A 15889-nucleotide genomic window follows, 5' to 3' on the forward strand; every position below is an offset into this window, starting at 1 on the left:
TAAACATCCGTTTGGGGCTCATACGTAATCACTACCAGCGCGTTAATATTACCAGCTTCCGCACAATCCGGCCGTGACAGATGGCGTCTTTTTAATATATCACAATTACAATGTGGTCACAGGAGCAGCGATAATGTGAGGCCCTCATTAACTTGCAGTCATGCCCCACCCATCACTCCGGGCCTCTGCAGTCAAGTGTGTGTGCATGTGTGTGTGTGTGTGTGTGTACTGTCATGGCAACTAGATTATGTGTTGTCCCAGACTGACTCTACACTACACATGCATATCAACTTTCTGTTTACATCTGCAGGCTGAACCACTGCAGCAGCGACCTCTGTGTAAGCAATAATCTCTTCCTTCTTGTTACTATGTACTGGCAACACATGCGACTAATTTTTTCTTCTCTTATTTGTCAACGTTGCTGTTGTCTGACTCAGTCGGCAGGATCACAACCATGGGAATGTTTCCCATTTGTTCAGATGTCATACATTCCGTATCGTGTCTGCTCGGCACACCAGGAAGTGACTGAACCACTCAGCCGCTGATTAGTTTGAGGTGTCTTAAATGGCGATTAAAAAGGAAATTCGTCTCAAAAACAAGTTTGGAAGAAACCTTTTTCAAATTTCAGGTCGGGATAATATCAGGTCTTGGTTAACTGAGGAATTTAAGACCTGCCAACCTCTACTCTCACTGTAATAATTTTAATGTCGCGTTGCTGCAAACAACAAGGAACATTTTGCACATGTGTGACCATGTGCGGTTGAGCTGCAGGCCTCTTCTTAAAAAAATTTTTGGAATCTTGTTTTGGGAATTAGATCATTTCAATTCACTCACTCCCCCTTGTGGCACGGCAATAAAGTTCTGTCTCTTTATGAAGTCAAGTTTCTTTATAAGCAGTTTTAAAAACAACCGCAGTGACTAAACCGCTGCACAATGAAAGGAGACGGAATGTGTAATGCTAGAAAGAGTCAAATAAAACCAAAATAAAATAGAAATGTTATGATTTACTGTACAATAAAATGAGACAGAATACAAAATGCTAGAAAGAGTTACATAAGATAAAATTAAATTAAAATGATTTGATGTACAATAAAAGAAGACGCAATGCAAAGTACAAGAAACTGTAAAATAAAATAATGTTATGATGTGACACTCAAAAGAGAAAAAAAGAGTCTTTAGTTCTGCCTTGAGTGTGTTGACAAGCAGGGAGCCCTTAATGGTAAAAGGTTGACTTTGGGGCACACTTACACTTTACCCTTTAGCCTTGAGCCTCGACAAAGGAAAAGCCAGGAGCGGCTGATCAGAGGATCTGAGCGATAAAGTAGGCAGAGAAGCTCAGAGTTTTATTTAGAGGCCAGGCCGTTTAGTGTTTAAAAAAACAAAATAAAGGAACCTATTCTGATATATTGATTTGCTGTGTTGCTTGGGCTCTGTAACTGGCGTGTGGTCAAAAGCAGTGTAGTGCGTGTGTTAGTGTTGTTTATTTACAATGCTAAAGCTGTGGGGGAGCCCCCCGTGACACCGTCATAGACCTCAAATCCCTGACAACAGCTTTCCCTTCGCTCCTAATGTTTACATGTGTGACCTCAGTGTGATCTGCGTCCCTGCTGACCAATCCAGGGGGAGCGTGCCTGCAGATGGGGAGCAACAGTGGGGATGCTGGGTATCTCATTGAGCAGTGACGAGGGGGAGTGAGAGAGGGATGGCAGGAATTAGGCTGCTGCGGATTAGTGTCTGAGCTCTGATTGGCCATTGGCCGTGGAGACCTTTGCTGTTCTGCATAGTGCTGAACTGACAATAACAACAACTTCATCAAAAACAAGCGAGATTATCATCCCCGGCTTCATCTGATCCCCCCAGGATGTTTATTTAACTCACACACTGCGGACTGCACCTTCTTAGATCACATGTTTTGTTCTTCTTTCTTGAACACAACTCGGATTTAGTTTAGATGCACTTTTACATGATACAAGAAAGAACATGGTGGTGCTTCTGACGAATAACTCGGCTAAAATCAACTGCTTTCCAACTGTCTTCAGGAGGAAAGGTGAGTGACGGCAGCGCATGGCACTTGTAGTGTGTAATTTTGAGACAATAGATCTGATTGGTTCATGACTTGAACCGATTGCTCATGCTCTGATTGTTGACATTTCTGTTTCAGACATTCAGGTATTACCAGCTCTGGGGGATCAACAGGCAATAAACTAATTAATCTGGGCATTCATTGTGGATCATAAAAACCCTTTGTGTGTTATATTTACTGTGCTTATAAAATGTGCTGTGAATCTTGGTCCCACTTGAGGTATTGAATACCTGCATTTTTGCCTTATTATAGATAATTGATTATTTAACGCCAGAGCACATGTAATGAATGCTGTTACAGAAGAGACAAGTCGTAACAATTGGTAGTGATCACTGAGCATGTGGGTGTCGAGGCTAATGTCAGTGCGGTCTTACAGCAGCAGTGCGGACAGTAGAGTACGGTCGGTGGCTAAATGTAGAGCAGCTGTCCCCATTACATAAAAGTGTCTTAGCAGGTTGTTAGCCCAGTGATCCCAGACGGTGCCCTGGAGCCGTGAGGGCACCACATGTATTAAAGAGTTCCATCAAATGCCAGGTGCCCTCGAAATGTAAAGCAACATTTTCATTTTTTTATTCAGATAAATTTTATCTTAATATACCTTCTAATTCTGCAAGTGTTTGTCTGTCTGTGGAATGATTCAATCTCTGTTCATCTCTTCCCCCCTTTATTGTTAGAGGTCAAGGGAAGTGCAGGGTCGAATTTGGAGTGATTTGCAGACACGATACATTCAGTATTAATAAAATGTGAATAAACAAGCAACCAGTGCTCTGTAGCCGTCATTAGGGGTGGACCAAGTTGAATGTGTCTTCTTCTCCTCAGATAAACTATTAATCTGATCATTTTTACTTTAGTATACTGGACTGAGACAGACATTCTTGGGAGTTGTGGGTGCTGATCTCTTTCATGGCAACAACATTCATAGAATCACTTCATCCTTTACAAGTTGTCTTCAAAGTAAAAGCACAACATTCGTTTTACTGCTGCAAGGCTTTATATCGTGCTCAACTCCACAGCTTTTACTTTGAAAAGTTGTGAACTTGGTTCTGAAGATGGTGTCTATTACTTAAAAGACAGCAGGTCAGTAAATCATTCAAACCTATATATAAACCACATATGTAAACAATAAAACAAATTGGCTTTAACATCTACATTGCAAATAAACCAGGTAGGATGAACACAAACTTTTCTAACTTTAATCTGCACCCTAGACTAAAATGCTCTGAACAAGTCCAGCACACAAACAATGAAAAAGTGCCAGTATATTGTAGAACTGTTTGAGGAGGACTCACTAATGACAAAGAATCATTCTGAAATACAGTAGCTCTGGGGCATTAACACAGGAAACGAGAACAGTCTGAGTAAAGTCATAACAATATAACCAGCAATTCAACTTGATTTTGACATGTCAGTTGATAGAAGAGATTTTTCAGGTTTTGCCGTTCCTATGAATTTCATCATCGTCTACTTGGATGGTGCCCTCGGTTCATGACCTGGTATCTCAGGTATTTTATAATTAGTCAATAAAAGCTTTGACTGATGTAGTCGGCAGTCAACGAGATGTTACAGCAATTTCATTAGCGTCCTTTTCACTATCTTATTAAATGGTACTTAGGCTAGAAAAAAACTTGCAGAGGGTAGATTTTTGACTTGATAATCCCTTCTTAAGTCATTGTCAGAGTCCCTGGAGGCTAATCCTGCATGAGTGGAACTGGACTTCAGCCTTTTTAATTTGTGCTCGCACCCTTAAAACTTATTTACTGTTCAAGAGCTTAAATCACCCTGGCAGACACCTGAATGTTCTTGTCCTGTCCATATGGACGGACCCCCCTTATCTGCTGTTACACTAACACAGAGATTTGACTTGATCCATGCTGATCCCCTCTCCCCCTCTCTTTACTTAAAGCTTTACCAAAGCGAGATGACGATGACAAGACCCAGGCGCCGCTGCTGCTCCAGGAGAATGTGTTCATCGAGGCCAGCAGGCCCAAGCACCTGGAGGATCTTCACACTGAGGCCCTGGAGGGGTTGAAAATGATGCAGCAGGAGGGTACAAAAACACTATTATTATAGTCTTTACATCTCTGCACTAAATCAGAGCTGTCCCATGCCAACATGTTGATAACGATCTGCATATTGCTCAAGAGCATCTGCACGACATGATACAGGATACAAAGTATGTTAAGTATTTGAAATGTCATTTTAAATCTGAGTTTAATGGGCCTCTCCTTGCAGAAACCAATAACGGAGTGGAGTTCCAGGATAATGAAAGCACAATTGTAAGTGACACCAAAAATTAGCTGTTTTCTTGCTTTAATAATGAAAATGTACGTGAAAATAATTTTTCTCCCCTTTTGCCAGTCGAGAAGGACGGTCCAAACAGATGGGGAGGGTGGAGGCTTTATGACAGACAGCACCATTGCAGACACATCCTCCATCGTCTCAGTACAATCATCTGTGTCCACGAGATCGTCCCGCTCTGGACTCACCAGACAAGGTAACTTCACCACCAGAACTCCTGCTTTTGGTTACTGTACAACATATAGTGATGCACATACAAACAATTAACGGGTGACATGTACAGATTGGATTGAGTTTAAATCTGATTTGTGTTAAGGACCAAGGAATCAACTTTTATCTCTTTTCTCTCATGTGCTGTCGACCCAGGATCAACATTCAGACCATTGAACTCTGGGAAAAAGTCAGAAAAGACGAGAAGGAGACGACATAGGAAGACTGTTGCGGGTATACCGCAGCATGTCCAGAGAGAGTGGGGTATGCAGCTCGTTTTTAAAATGTATTACAAAAAATCTGACAGTCTTTGACTAACTCTGTCAGTTGTATGTGCTATGTTTACACAGCATATGTATATCTTATACTTAGAAAATGAAAGAATGAATTTTGCATGGCCATAGATCATATTTACACGGTGGCCATTTTTTAAAAATTCGAAAATATCAATGCACCTCTGGGGGCAAAACTATTTACACCTGGAAGTAAGATGGTAATCTAATGCTAAATGCTCAATCCAATGCTAAGGTGCTTAAAACAAACCGTCAGTACAATGTGAGCTTCCCACCCTGAGCAGGACTCAGAGGAAAATGGCTGCCATGTGACTATTGTCTCTTCCTGTAATTATAATATGAACTTGTGCTAATTACTGCTGCTTTCTTCTGTCAGGGTTGGACAGACAGGGCTGGACACTGGCTCATAAGTTAGATGAAGAACAGCTTTATAATGGTGAGACTGATGAGAGCCCCACCACTGATGGCCCACAGCTAGCAGCTCAGTCACAAAAGGGAGCCGGTGCCGGCCTTCAAGACAAAAAGATCATCCATCCCCTAAACAAGGCCCAAATCAAGAAACTCAATGCCACCCATGCTGGACATAGGGATGACCTGGCCCTGTTGTACCACCTGGGTCCTGACTTTTCAGATGGACAGAGGCCTCGGTCCCTGGCTGTTCCCTGGATGACCACTGCCAACAGCCTCCAGCAGGAGCCGCCTAGCCCTGTCATGTCCATGTCACCCCAGGCTCCTTACATGTCCAAAATCATTCCCAATGCTGTGTTGCCACCGTCCATCGAGGTGGTAGAAATCAGCCGTAAACAGAGTCGCAACAGCCTTCGCACTGTCAGCAAGAGCAGCCTGCTTCTCTCCAGCCCAGCCCCCTCCCGTGCTTCCTCTAGAGCGTCTTCGTCCAGAACCACTTCCTCCAGAGGTTCTACCATCACCTCCGCCTCCCGCCAAAACTCCCAAAATCTGTCTGACAGCTCTTGTTGGAGTAACTCTGAGTCCTCAGAGACCTTGGTGTCTGACTCCTCAACCATCTCCAGCAGCAGCACCCCCCGCCAGATGTTGCAGGACGGGGATGCTTCTGCTAAAGAGGACAATGTCAGCAAGTCTTCCAATTACAACTCTAATGGCGTGCTCATTGGTAAAGCGCAAGCACCTAAGAAAGAGGGACCGTTTGTGCGTAGCATGTCCGTCATGAAGTCCAAGAAGGCTCCTCCTCCTCCAAGCCGCTCCTATTCCCTCCACAATAAGATGAAGCGGCGATCACGTGATCTGGCCGAGGTTAGGGTCTTTCCAGGCGAATCTTCCCTCCACAGAATCTCCACTACAGTTGAGGAAAATGAAAAAAACCACTCAGAACCTTCATCTATGTCCTCAAGAATCATAGACAGCCCTGGCTACAATGCTGACACCAGTTCTCTGGATGAATCCACAGGGTCATTCAGTCCCATTAGAGCCCAGGCACTAAAGGCAGAGGAAGCTGTAAAGGTGGATTATTCACAAGAGAAGCAGGAACCACCTCAGGAGAATAAGCCTAGCAAAATAATCTCACCGTCCAGTGGTTACTCCAGCCAAGATGCAACATCCCCACAGCTTTCTAAACAGCCTCAAAGTACATCTCCAAGACACAAGATCATCTTGGCAAAGCTTCAAAAGTTCTTTCCTGGGTCCACATCTACTGGTTCAGCTCCGTCCCCTCTCGCACAGTCAGAGGCTCCTGAAAACAGTAAACACTCTGGGGACAATAACATGGACTCAGTTGACACAGTCGGCGTCAGTGCCTCTGTAAGGACATTGAGAGAACTCTTTAACATCCCTCCGCCACCTAAAGTCCACGCACCTCCACCCCCTCCACCAGAGGTATGGGCTCACAGCAAGCGAAGCTTTGAGCTGCTGCTTGGACCCCCGGCACCTGACAACCTTGATGCCATCATAAAGAAGAATCCAAAGGACAGGAGACAACAGAGGCAGTCGCCATCTGCCTCTACAGATGGATCTGTGAAGAGCTCGGTGGTAGAAAGAAAACAGAAGAATCCAGCTGTAACAGTGGAGTCCATTAATGGATCCTTACATGTGATTGAGAGAAGGAAAGTTCAAGAAAGTGTGATTTCGAGTGCAGAGATTCATAAAGAGAAGAATGAAAGACTGGCTCAGAATGTTGATTTGAAAGGAAACGGCAAGGTGACAGAAAAAGCTAAAGTAAGTGACATAATAAATGAGATGTTAGTGAAGGCTGTAGAGAAACGTGAAGAAAGAGTGACAGCAGCACTCAAAGAAGACCCAAATAAGACATCCACAGAAACAACAGAGGTAAAGACCAACATGGATATCTCATTAGCACACATTTCTCCATCACCCTCGCCTGCAGTGTCGCACCATTCTCCTCAACCCCACGCTAAACAGACCACAGAAGTTACCTCTGTCACATTAGTACGAGCTGTTGTATCCCCTGAGTCATCCTGGCCCCCTCCACCTCCACCTCCACCAATAGCACAAGTAGGAGTTGCTGGGCCTGATGTGACAGATTTTCCCCCGCCTCCCCCATTGTTTGGTGAGGTAGGGTTTGTCATACCTGTTCAGGTGCCACCAGAGAGGTCCACTCCTGGTGGGGACTCTTCTGCAACTACATCTGTTGTATCAGTAGTGATAACAGAGGCAGAACCACAGAATTCAAGTTCATCCCAAGGGATTACCCCTCCACCACTGAATATCCCTCCTCCACCACCCTACACAGCCCCCCCTCCACCAATTAATGCGGTCTCCCCTCCTACAATTAAAAAGGCCCATCTGCCGCCAAGAGAAATCTTTCCACCACCACCTAAAGAATTCTCTCCTCCACCACCTGAAGAGTTCTCTCCACCACAAACTAAAGAAGTCTCTCCTTTGCCACCTAAAGAAATTCCTCCCCCACCACCTAAAGAAGTCTCTCCCCCACCACCACCCAAGAAAGTCTCTCCGCCACCACCTAAGGAAGTCTCTCTGCCACCACCTAAAGAAGTCTCTCCTCCAGCCCCTAAGGAAGTCTCTCCCCCACCACCTAAAGAAGTCTCTCCTCCAGCCCCTAAGGAAGTCTCTCCCCCACCACCTAAAGAAGTCTCTCCGCCACCACCTAAAGAAGTCTCTCCGCCACCACCTAAGGAAGTCTCTCCTCCACCACCTAAGGAAGTCTCTCCTCCAGCCCCTAAGGAAGTCTCTCCTCCAGACCCAAAGGAAATCTCTCCTGCAGCACCTAAAGAAGTCCCCCCCCTACCACCCAATGAAGTCTCTCTGCCACCACCCAAACAGTCCTCTCCTCTTCTGGTTAAACATGTCTCCCCTCCACTGGCTATCAAGGTGCCCCCTTCGACAGAGATACTCGCTCCATCTACTGAAGAGGTTGTTCTTTTGTCTTCGCAAAAATGTGTCTCTCAATCATCTGTAGAAGAAACACTTGTTTGCAAGCTCAACCCACCACAAAGTATTCCACCTCCACCACCCCTACAATCAAAGCCCTATTTGTCAGAGCGGGATATTTATCTCCCAAAAGAAGACATCCTAGCTGAACCTGAAACGAATCAAGTTTCACCGAGCAGTATTCTCCTTCCCCCACAGGGTATCCCACCTCCGCCTCCGGTAGAGCAACCTCAGGCTGTACCTGGTCCAACAACCCATGAGGTCCCACCATCGCAACCATCTGAAGTGTCAATCCAGAAAGGTCCTGAAACCTCTCCTTCACCAGAAAAGCCCCAAGAACCAGCTCCTTCTCCATCCGTAAACATTCCTTTGCCTCCACCTTTACCTGTGCAGGGTCTTACCAGCATTAAGCTTCAGTCTAGTACTGTAAGCACAGAAAGTCAAGAGCTGACCTCTGCTCATGTTGTACAGGAGGAACCCACTCCTATTGTAACCCCCTCCCTCCTACAGAAGGTCAAACTGCGGTCTGTCAACAGCAGTCCAGAGCCCCCTAAAACTCAAGAGGAACTAAAGACTGAGGTCACAATGAGAAAACAGCAGCCCAGTGATCAGGTTCCAACCTCATCTGCCAACGGAGAAGCTCCTCAAAAACCTATCAGAAGGTCTCTGATAGTGACCTCTCCTACATCCACTTCTCTGCCTGTCATCGTCACTTCACAACCAGCTTTACCCAAGTCCCAGTCTCTTGTGGCTCCACCTGCATCTTCATCCACAGTACCCTCCCCTATGAAAAAGTCTCCTCCTGCTACGACTGCCTCTCCTTCGATGAAACTACAGGAGGCCATCCGGCTGAGGACAGCAGCCAGATCAAAAGAGAGCCCTGCATCTCGACTCAGCGTGCCATCACCTACATCACCAATAGATCTCCAAAGGTCCCCCAAGTCTCCCACTAACACAGCAAGTTTTATCTTCTCCAAGAGCAACAGGAAGGTGGTGATTGAGACCAATCCAGTGACAGAGGCCAAGACAAGAGTGCAGAATAAGCTGGAGGTTTCCCCTGTAACAAAGGTGGTGAGTGAATCAGAGTCTTTGAAGAAAGGGAGCAAGGTGCCACCACCTGTAGCAAAGAAACCCAAATCGAAGGCCAAAGAGAATGAGACCAGTGAAGGGACGGAGCAAACTGCAGGACAGGAAGCACAGCAAGAGAGTATCCATGGTAAGAGTTAGTATCCAGAATGATGACGTGATGACTTTTTTGGTTTGCAAACAGAGTTAGATTTGGGTTAAAATGCAGCACTCCTAGGGTCACAGGCACAGTGGGGCGGTGTGTGTTAAAAACACCTGAGATGTTCCTAATTGAAACCATAATTTGTTGGTTAAAATCTTAATATAAAATAATTAAAACTGATGAAATAAATAAAAGGTTTAAGAGAGACCTTCAATACAGGAAGGGCAGAGTATTAAGTTAGGGTTATGGTGATCGTCTACATCAGGGGTCTTCAACGTTTTTCAGGCCAAGGACCCCCAAACTGATGGAGAGATGGAGCAGGGACCCCCTACTATATATATTGTATAAAATTGTGTTTTATATTAAACTGGGCCTAGTGCCATGTATAAACATAGCTACCCTGTTATTGTGCATTCAATACTAAGCTATTCAAATAATACACAGGTTCATATATTCATGTTTTTATTTTAAACATTTGCAAGGTACAGGGTAGCCGTGCCACTGCCATTTATAAACATACATCTTGCATACAACACTGAGCTATTATAATAATTCACAGATTCATGTTAATGTGTATTTAAAGACATTTAAATTTGTGGGGAAAAAATTGGACCCCCTGTTGAAGACCTCTGGTCTACATGCTAGCAATTCTGTGAAGTTGTATTTGAGCTCATCGGTTCTACGAGTTTAATGTGTCAACATGCTGTCATGCTCACACTGATAATGATACTCAGGGTGCATTTACCTCATATTAGCCAGGCCAAGCTAACCGAGTTAGCAAACAATATTATCTTTAATAAAATCAATAAAACTAATATGAAAAGAGCTGTGAACCATTTGTACCTGGTTTCAATCAACTGCTTCAGACTCTTAACAGTAAACGTGGCTAATTAAGGCTATTCATATGATGTAGTAGGGTTAACCATCTTGGTTTTCCTGTTCTTTCCATTCTCCTGACATGGTGTGAATACAACTTTAGCAAGTGCAACATTTCCTGTGTAAAGTTTAGCTTGTTAGCATGCAAACACTTGCTAAGTTTCACTTAACATGAAATACAGCAGAGAAATGTAAGGATTGAGAGCTGTCATACCTGATGTTTCTCTTGACAGCTGACTTACAATTGGTCGAGGGCATGTAGCGAGGAGACCTCACATGAGGCTCAATCCCCCAATATGGCTCCAAATGGGCAAGATAGCAGTGTTCGTATCCTGGATATTTTGGTTTATTTGTGGATAGTGGGAGGAAGTGGAGATATGTCAAATCTTTACATACAGTCTATGGTTTGGTTAGGAAACCAAAGTATTGGACAAATTTAAGAAATGGAAACTTAGGATCAATAAGATGAAGAAGTTAGTCATGAGTTAATGATCAATATTTCATGGCAATCCATCCTGTAGGCTAGTTGTTGAGTTAGTTCACTCTGTGTCAGAGAGTTGGACCAACCGAACAATATTCGGCCTTAGAGCCATGCTGCTAGCATGGCTAAAATTCCAATCAGTTGTTATATTATATCACCTCTTCACTCAATTAACCTACTTCTGCTTTTATTCTCCAACCTCAGATGGTGCAGAGAAGACAAATGGGACAGCAGGTGCGGCGGAAGGAGGAGAAACACTATCGACATGATTGTAAAGACTGAAGGAGACCGGGAAGGACTTACTAATAACACTGCAAGTTGATCTTTGTGAGTGAGAGACATGAAACTGGATGTGGATATATGCTTATTTCAATAACTGGATTTTGAAACATGCTGGATTTAATAGAAAATCATTTGAATGTCTTGTTAATGGTGTGGGTCTTAAAGTACACAGTTTGCATTTTACTAAGAATCATCTATTTTCTTTTGCTATAGGGGGCATTCTGAGTTTTACTGTTGCAAGAAATGGGAATATACTGCCCTCTAGTGCCAAACAATGATTGTACCACTTATGTCCTGCTGAATCAGAGCTTGTGGTTAGAACTTGCAACGATGGGACTTTTGGGCACTCATCTGTAAATATAGCAACGTGTTGTACATTTAAATTATCCAGTACTGATGGATCTGTGCTATACTGTTTTTTTCTGTATTTCCCCCCAAAGACTTTCCACACAAATTATATTTGTTAAAAAGAAAAATATTAATTATCTTAAGTTATTTTTCCTGTAATGTTCAGAGGAGGGTCTCTACAGAATGTCTACTTTGCAATGTTGTGTTAAACCCTTATATCATCATATAAATCAGTTTGTGTCGATCTTAATCCTATCCAAATTAGTTTTCTCAAAATAAATCCCACTTAATTTTTTTATGATTCAAAGCTATCGATGTACATGAACACTGCTATCACAAAAAGAAAGAAGTGGACATGGCAAGTTATACTGGAATCACTTTATATTTGGAGCATGTTTTCTGCTGCTTTTAGTTACTGATAATGGAGGCTTTGCCTTTCTTACAGTTGTTATGGCTCTAACAGTGGGATATTTCTGTGTTGGACTATAATATATTTCAAAGTGTTTTCAGACATCGTAATGTCAAATGATCATTTATTATGGAAAGAATAAAGATTTATGGACAAATTAAATTCTTGCAGTGACTGAGGTCATATTTATTTGTCTCCACGCTGGCGACAGCAAGTGACCATAGGCATTCTGTTTTCAGGTTGTCCGTCCGTCCAATACCTTAACACTTCATTTTTTCAGATTTGGCACAAACTTTCAGTTGGTCACAAGGATGATTTTGGTGGTCAATGATCAAAGGTCAAGGTCGCTGTGATCTCAAAGCACACTTTTGACTTAATGGAATTTCTTCAAATTTGGTACAAATGTTCACTTGGAATTAAAGAGGACCAAAATCTAATTGGTTCATCCTGTTGTTTTAGTCCAACATGTCATGCTTTTGAAACTCACAATTTTAGAAAAATAGCATCTTAGTAAGTTAGGACAAAAAAGTAATTTGCATTTTCAAGTTTGTTTTTATTGAATTTAAATGTATGAAGAACTAGAACAGTCTTTAAGTGGAGAATCCATTGAACTAATACTACCTCCATGTGAAATACCACGTCATATCATCTACATCTGCCAGACCATCATCGTTCTTCCTCTCTTCATCATAGGCCCTTGTCCTGTCATGCTCTTCATCTCTACCCGTGTACGTCCTCTTTTCTTCCTCACCTTCAGACTCCGGCAGCTGCACCTCTCTCTGCAGGCCGACTCTTAGCTGCTCCAACTGCGCCCAGTGACGGAGCACTTCACCTTCCCTCTGATTCGAATGGATCGTCTGCTGAGCATCAGAGGTCTCATCTTCTCTTCCCTCAGATATTTCATGCTCTGCTTCACCCTCGAAAACATCCTCCATGTCATACGCTGAGCCGTCATCTTCAGGCTCATCTACATTCTTCACTTCAGCCTCGCTCCTCTCCTCCTCCACTAAAACACCATGCCTGAAAACAAATTTCTCTGACTCGGGTTCTGTCTTATCGCCGAAGATTATCCTGCTTTCCACGTCACCGAGCTCCTCTTCTGTGTACTCTTCTTCATCATAATCATCATATTCTACTACATCTGCACTTTCCCACACATACTCAGGACTGTGCTGCTCATCAATTTGTCGACTGACTGTGGTCTTGTCCTCTCTGCTCACGCTGACCAGGGAAGGACTGATTGGTAGAAAACCCTCCTCTGCTGCGTATGGCTGATCGGAGACGAGCAGCGACTCACTGCTGGCAGAACCTTGGAAGAAAATATGTCAAATACCATTTTTGATTGATTGAGTTGAGTACTCACACTTAACACTTACAGCAGGTAAAATATCTTCGATATAACCCAGTAGGAAAAGGTGATTGAATATCCTGTAATTAATTCGGAGGAGACTGTCACAGACCTTCTGTCATGGCCTTCCAGGGGTCAGAGGTCACACACTGTGAATCACAGCATTCACATAAAGAGTCGTCACCAGTGAGGGCCTTCCACCTATCATCGCAAAGGAGAAAAATATGCTTAGTCCACATGAAAACACTGAAAAATTTGTACTAAAGTAGGGGAATAGTCACCTGTTTCCTATGTAGGTGCAGGATTTGTGTGTAGGACTTGGATCCTCTGATGTGACTGAAAATTCACAGTGAATGCTGACCTAAAGCAGAGAAGGGGGTTATACCACTATTGCAACAGTGTGAATGTGGAGAATCCGTAGCTTCTACACTCTCACCTCAGTGTCAGGGTCAGGGGTAAAGTGGAAGGCCTTCAGGGAGAACTGCAGGGTTTTGTCCGTGCGATAAATGAACTGAGAGGCCCCCGGGTCTTTCTTGCTGTCCAGCATACAGCTATGGATGAGAACATCATCACACCGATCCAGGTTAATCGCAAATCAGGTCGAGAGCAAAGCCAAGAAATACCCCCAAAACATTCGTACATACCCAAAATTGTCGATGATGGTGTATTTGAGATATGATTTGGAGCCACTGGATGGTGTTGCATAGCAGCTGCTGATGTACAGTTTTCCTCCAGAGGGGAGATGCAGGGCAGAGACCTGGACATTTACCGTCTGGCCAAGCTGGTACACGTGGGGCCTGGCTGGTGCGCTCCAGGAATCTCAGAATGAAATAAAAGGTTATTTTTTCAGTTTCAGAGTTGGAGGTGCTGGACAAATGTCTATATAATGCCATCTTATTAACTGCAGGGCAGATGCGCACAATTTGTGATTTTACAATTCATTTGAATGATTAACATTTACACCGGTTTTAGAACATGTTACCCAACAAAAATGTCAAAGCAACCAAGTACCATATTCAGCTATGGACAGTTCACACAGAATGCACATCAGAAAGGCTAAATGGAAAATTAATCAAATACTATAAAAAAATGCTTCTATCTTGCTCTTTAGGAAATTAAATGAAATAAAAGTTTCAAAGTCAACTTTTTTGCCTTGCAGTTACATCCCTTGTCTGTAGAGGGTGCTGTGGCCCACCCGGGACCCCTACTTCCAGCGTCCTTGTCACATGAAGCAACTCAAATGAGATTTATCGAAGTTTAAACACGGATCAAGTCACAGGGTTTAACGCATACCATCCATCAACTCGATCTTGAAGTCACTGGGGCGCCCTTTCAGCTTTTTACGCATCACAGCAGTTTGCCAGGTGGGTTTCACAGCCAGCTGGTACACGTGATGGTTCCTGAACAGGTGTGGGAGGATGTTAGTGGTGACCCCACACACACACACACACACACACACAAGATGTTAAAATCAACGAAGCTACAGGTCCAACCTCTGATAACGGCATTGAATGTCGACATCGATCCTGTGCGCTGTGCTTGGGAACCGTTTTGGCGATGGCTCGTAATGGAGCACGAATTTGTAGACCAGGTAACCCCCAGGCGCCTGTCATGAGGGGCCACAGCTGTGACTCCTAGACTCAAGATACAGAGGTTGAAATAGTGTGGAAACAAGTGGCACATCTTACCTCACGCACGGCATCACACGCTGTCAGCGGATACGTGAAGAGGAGGTCACCGTACGGTCTGAGAACCCCGTTGCTCCTGCAGCTGCGGCCTAATCTCAGCTCCTCGGCCTCCGCGCCCAGACCGTAGAAAGCTGGTTTGACCCGCACGACCAAGTCAGACGTGGAGCAGGTCACAGAGACGTCTGGGACAGCGGCAAAGTCCGACTGGATCTTAGCAGGGCGCATGGCTCGAGGGTCCAGAGGAGGGGGACGCCTTGGTGGACTGAGTTTAGACAATGGAGAAGTGCTGGCAGGTAACTTCAGGGAGAATTCTGTTGCTGACACTTGGACTGGTTTGGATCTTGGATTACCCAGGTTAGAAACACCCCTTTTCCTTCTTGTAAATGCAGATGTGTCGGCTGCACAGCAGAGGAGGCCAAGTGATAAAACACTCCACAAAATATAGACATGCCACTTTGTTTTCATCGCAGCAGATTGCTCTGTTTGCACCTCTCCCTTCAACCTGCGCCTAAAAGCAAAGCTCAGCCCCGGCTGCAGGTAATTAGCGGAGGGTAAATTGACACCCTGGTGCCAAACAGACCAAGTTTGTTTTCTTGTGTCCTGAAGGAACCAATGACTCCTTTTCCCAGGTTACGCATGAACACGTCTTTATTCAAATCACAATGGGCCCCGTGCAAGAACATGTTCGTGTTCTTATCCTAAATTTCTCGTACATTTGTTCGCACGGTGAGTTCGTACGAACATGTCGCGTCAGATTCAATGAACGCTTGTCATTAGAAAAGTGCGTAAATGACGTGCGTAAACATGATGAATGCCACCTGTGCGTATTAGAGTGAGCCAGGGGCTATTTCATCTTACTGTTGAGGGGACAATAAACAGACATTTCTCAAGTGCAGTTCCTTAAGGACATACACACTGCTGAAAACAGTAAATATTCCATTGATAAAAATGTTTTTTAAGG

At 44.0% G+C, this 15889-nt stretch overlaps 2 protein-coding genes across 3 annotated transcripts in view; one reads left to right on the forward strand and one right to left on the reverse strand.

The window, feature by feature from the left end:
- The window catches only part of LOC118116787 (uncharacterized protein KIAA1522 homolog), a 31936-nt gene extending 19882 nt beyond the window's left edge, over positions 1 to 12054 (forward strand). The window contains exons 1-7 of one of the 2 annotated variants that reach the window (XM_035168657.2): positions 959 to 2047; positions 3987 to 4130; positions 4316 to 4359; positions 4442 to 4577; positions 4748 to 4855; positions 5261 to 9484; positions 11058 to 12054. In XM_035168657.2, coding sequence (XP_035024548.2) covers positions 1981 to 2047; positions 3987 to 4130; positions 4316 to 4359; positions 4442 to 4577; positions 4748 to 4855; positions 5261 to 9484; positions 11058 to 11122 — 4788 coding nt within the window. In that variant the 5' untranslated portion in view covers positions 959 to 1980 and the 3' untranslated portion in view covers positions 11123 to 12054. Of the gene's footprint in view, positions 1 to 958; positions 2048 to 3986; positions 4131 to 4315; positions 4360 to 4441; positions 4578 to 4747; positions 4856 to 5260; positions 9485 to 11057 lie in introns of those variants that run through there. The other variant, XM_035168654.2, reaches the window with a different exon arrangement.
- A 370-nt stretch (positions 12055 to 12424) lies between these two features.
- Positions 12425 to 15782, reverse strand: si:ch211-67f13.7 (uncharacterized protein LOC565426 homolog). Its single transcript, XM_035168938.2, has 8 exons — positions 14929 to 15782; positions 14734 to 14846; positions 14534 to 14640; positions 13885 to 14059; positions 13677 to 13791; positions 13522 to 13601; positions 13353 to 13441; positions 12425 to 13201 (listed from the first exon to the last, which is right to left on the reverse strand). The coding sequence occupies exons 1-8, from the start codon at positions 15391 to 15393 to the stop codon at positions 12510 to 12512; spliced, it is 1836 nt and encodes a 611-aa protein (XP_035024829.1). The 5' UTR covers positions 15394 to 15782; the 3' UTR covers positions 12425 to 12509.
- Positions 15783 to 15889: the final 107 nt, after the last annotated feature.

The sequence above is a fragment of the Hippoglossus stenolepis genome, chromosome 10 (assembly GCF_022539355.2).
Source record: "Hippoglossus stenolepis isolate QCI-W04-F060 chromosome 10, HSTE1.2, whole genome shotgun sequence".
NCBI classification, from domain to species: Eukaryota; Metazoa; Chordata; class Actinopteri; order Pleuronectiformes; family Pleuronectidae; genus Hippoglossus; species Hippoglossus stenolepis.

What these genes read in the sequence shown, in the direction of transcription:
- si:ch211-67f13.7 (XM_035168938.2), bottom strand. Translation starts at nt 15,393, where the DNA reads ATGAAAACAAAGTGGCATGTCTATATTTTGTGGAGTGTTTTATCACTT. An exon ending in CGTGTGATGCCGTGCGTGAG is followed by an intron (nt 14,847 to 14,928) that starts GTAAGATGTGCC and finishes CCCTCATGACAG; the next exon opens with GCGCCTGGGGGTTACCTGGT. An exon ending in CTGGAAGGCCATGACAGAAG is followed by an intron (nt 13,202 to 13,352) that starts GTCTGTGACAGT and finishes TTTTCTTCCAAG; the next exon opens with GTTCTGCCAGCAGTGAGTCG.